General features: G+C 41.0%; 1 protein-coding gene across 1 annotated transcript in view; it reads right to left on the bottom strand.

The window, feature by feature from the left end:
• The window catches only part of B4GALT6 (UDP-Gal:betaGlcNAc beta 1,4- galactosyltransferase, polypeptide 6), a 32,818-nt gene extending 32,582 nt beyond the window's left edge, over positions 1-236 (bottom strand). The window contains exon 1 of the mRNA XM_009885983.1: positions 104-236. Within this exon, the coding sequence (XP_009884285.1) occupies positions 104-236 (133 nt within the window). The remainder of the gene's footprint in view (positions 1-103) is intronic.
• Between the last annotated feature and the right edge of the window lie 3,613 nt (positions 237-3,849).

The raw sequence follows: 3,849 nt of genomic DNA, 5'->3' as shown, positions 1-3,849 counted from the left end.
TCTTCGGATTGGCTGGTGCGTTTGGAGGAGCGTTTGGATCAGCATGGGCGGGGTGGGGGGGTGAGGTGGGGCCGGGGTCCGGCAGGGTCCCCGCCTGAGATACCTTTCTCATGCCTCCCCACTTCGGCCTTTTGCGGGACGCGGCGGGGAGAAGGGCCGGGTCGCGGCGGCACCGCCGAGGCCTCTCTGGAGCTCTGCCAACCCCGGCCGTGCCCGCTTTCCAGCGATGGTGCCATCGTCCCCCTTGTCTTCCACTTCGCAGTCGGTACTGCCCCTCTGCCAAGTGCAGCCACAGGCGTTATCACTCAGTTCAGTGCACGACGGTTGGCAATGGGAGTCGGGGCTAGCAGACGCAACAGCTCTCCACAGGGCAGATTAGAAAACATTTCCTGAAGAATTGGCTGCCCTCGCCCTTTCAAATTTACTGAGTTCGTATGTGATAATCTCCATGCTTCATTAGCAGTTTGCTCGCAAGCCCGTTATACCGAAAAAGGTATTTTAAAAGTTGGTAATACAAGCTTCGTGTCAAGTAGCTGTTCTTCCTTGCTTTAGCAGCTAACCTTGGCTACCACAAGTTGCTAGGTGATCCGCTCAAGTCAGTGATCTCTCCATTCCTCTGCAGAATTGCTGTCACGGATGGGAAGGTGTGTGCCAAGGGGCTGGCAGCTGGCCAGGATGTGCCTGAGCACACCTGAGATGGCAGCAGGGTCCGGTTGCGTAAAAACCCAGGTCTGTATTGTTAACGTGTGTTGAGTTCATTCAGACATAGGGTAAAAAGAATGGAGATACAGAATTGCTCCCTCTGTGCCCCTTGTCCAAATACAATTCTTCTCAGTCACTGTACTCCCTCTATGGTTGTTATGCAGTAGGCATTATTGATAACTTCATTTTATTTCAGTAATAATCGAGACAAATTACTGTGTTCATCCAGCGCAGCTCACGGTCAAGTAGAGTTTATCCTTCAGGCTGAGGGGATGACCTTATCACTTCCTTCACTTCAGTCACAGGCAAACAGCTTCCAAACACTCTGCAGGCTTCCATATCAGTATTTTTGTATCATAAATGTAAAAAGCCTTAGTCAGTTGACGTGTCAGTGTCAGAGCTAGAAATACAAAATTATTGGTTCTTCAGTGAAGTAGTGATGCAAATAAGTGATGGTAATAACAAAACCACAGGTTTATTTAAAAGACCTTTTACTTAAGCAGTCAAAAAGAGTTTACTCTATCCTCCAATCTTGCTAGATGTTGAACAGGAATATTTCTATGTACAGTAGAATACAACACACACAGTAACTATCTATAGCCACATCATGGAATTTCCTGGTTGTCACTTTGGTGCAGAGCATAGACATAAGAATTTCCCAGTAAGGATTTCCATAGGAGAGAGAAATTCTGTGCCTTCAGCTCTGAAACAGAGATTTGCCAGTAATGTTTTGATGGATGTTATTGCAATGGGTATCAGATAAGTGGATAGACTGAGTGATGCGTTTTGTCACAAAATTGTTTCTGAATTGCCAGTAGTGGCTATGTAACTTGATGTATGTCATTTATTTTATTGAGCAGAGTGTAAAACTAGCTATAAAAATACAACATTGAACTCCTGTATACATATATGGCTTAAATTTGAAGCTTCAGCTGACTATAATATAGAGGGTCCCTATGGCCATGAACTTGGGTTTATGAAGCAAAAATGTACTGTATCTTTATGTCTTGTTACTATCTTACATTAAAGATAGTAGTTATTGCTTTATTTTTACATATTAAAGCTATTGATTTACTGTATTAACTGTAATAACTGATTAGTAATTGACACATGCTTCTCTGGTATTCCACTTTTATTAGTGGTTTTGATATTATTTTAGATTTTTTTCTGTGCTGTAAAAATAGAGGAGGACATTAGAAAATCAATACAGTGACAACTTGCAGAATCATATCAGAGTCAAGAGCATGATCCATGGTACATGAAATCTTAAGATCGGCCCTAACTTTTGTGTAGAGGAACTTTAGGTGGTGGTGTACACATCACTGTCTCAGTGTCACTAAAAGCAAGTGCCACATCTTCAGCTCAACGGTATTAATTTTTTTTTAATTGCTTAGACTCTTAGGTGCACTTTTGTAAGACTTTGAATGCTATTGTGATAAGCATGAGAAAACCTGTGGAATAATATCTTAAATATATAGAGATATTTGTGGAAGAATATCAAAATGGAATTTCAGAAGATAGATGTGTCACGTTTAATCGAATCTCCAGCAGCAGGATGCTGCAGGAGCAGCAGCATGACTCACACACAGTTGTGGCAGACAACCAGGCCCAGGTATCTGCTCTGAAAAGAATTCTTGAAACATCCTCCATCTTCTTTAAGTGTTACTTTCTTCAGTAAAAATATCACTGCACAATAACTAGATCACTTCTTTGAATAAGTGATCTACTTTTATTACTTTCTTCATTAAAAAGATTACTGCACAATAAGTAGATAACTTATCTGTATAATTCACAATATTGCCATTTACTTATTATTGTGAGAAAAGGAAATTCCATTGAATATACATTGCTCTTTGCTGTGTTTCATCCTGCAATGGAATTTGTGCAGAAAAGTTCTTAAACAATTGTAGCTTACTCTGGAAGAAGAAGATAGTTCAAAAAAACTCCCTCCTCATTCCTGTTTTAAAACTAACCATCCAAAAGCTAATTTTCTACAGATCAGAAAACACGATATAAAACAAGATCTCACCAGAGCAACAACTGCAGAACCATCAATGTCTCCAAAGCCACAATAATCAACACATCCGTCAGTCGTTCCAAAAGGTCATATATTCCATCAAGTCCAGAAAGTGCTGCTATAGGAAGTACATGCATGAAGCTAAGCGAACATGCTTCCTATGTTGCATGGGCAAAATTGTGTATGATGATGTTCTGTTAACAAAATCAGGGCACTGGAACAAATTGCCCAGGGAAGTTGTGGGTGCCTGGAGGTGTTCAAGGCCAGGTTGGATGGGGCTTTGAGAAACCTGGTCTAGTGGAAGGTGTCCCTGGCCATGGCAGGGGGGGTGAAACTAGATGACCTTTAAGGTCCCTTCCAAGCTAAACCATTCTATGATCTGTTGGAGAAAAGTAACAGCACTTTTTTGGATAGGGCAGGAGGGAGAGGTTTCATGATTTTTCATCTAGGTCACTTCTGGAATCCATTTGAAAGAGTGACACCCCCAAACCATTGTGGCTTTATAGTTGTGGACATAGGGCGCTGTGAGACAGCAGCAGGAAGGAACGCCAGAAGACCTTAAGGGAAGCGAAAATATCCTAAGCTACTGTAGTCACTGAGTGTAGAACCTGAGCCTGACACAAGCCTCACTGAAGCTGCATCAGAGGTTCCACTATCCAAGGAGGCAGCAACTGGTATTCTGCTTAAATCATTTATTAGAGTTGAGGGTTAAAATGATACGTGTATGAATGTGCTGTCTATATATCCGGTTTTACAATCTGCAATACTAAATTAAAATTTTGTTCTCCAGGTCATTTACTTTTGCATGTTTATGTTATTTCTTATTACTCATACCCAGCCTTTGAATCAGATGTAGTAAACTATTGTTTAACTGTATCTTTTTTCTCTCCTGTGTAATAATCTACCTTGAGTCTGTCTTTCCTCCAATTAATACTCCTGTACACATTGCCAGGTTTTACCTGGCTGCCTCCATATTCTGTATTGTTCAGGCAGAAAGATTGTGTGACTCTGTCACAAATTTTCATGTCGTTTGTCTGTTTAAAACACTTTTTATAAACAATAAAGTACTGAAGTACCACATAAATCTTGCAAGTTTTACATTGTCTTCTTTGTTTCTGCAAGTTTAATCA

Source organism: Charadrius vociferus, unplaced genomic scaffold (assembly GCF_000708025.1).
Source record: "Charadrius vociferus isolate BGI_N301 unplaced genomic scaffold, ASM70802v2 scaffold75, whole genome shotgun sequence".
NCBI lineage: Eukaryota > Metazoa > Chordata > Aves > Charadriiformes > Charadriidae > Charadrius > Charadrius vociferus.
This window is presented reverse-complemented; position numbering and strand designations above follow the sequence as displayed.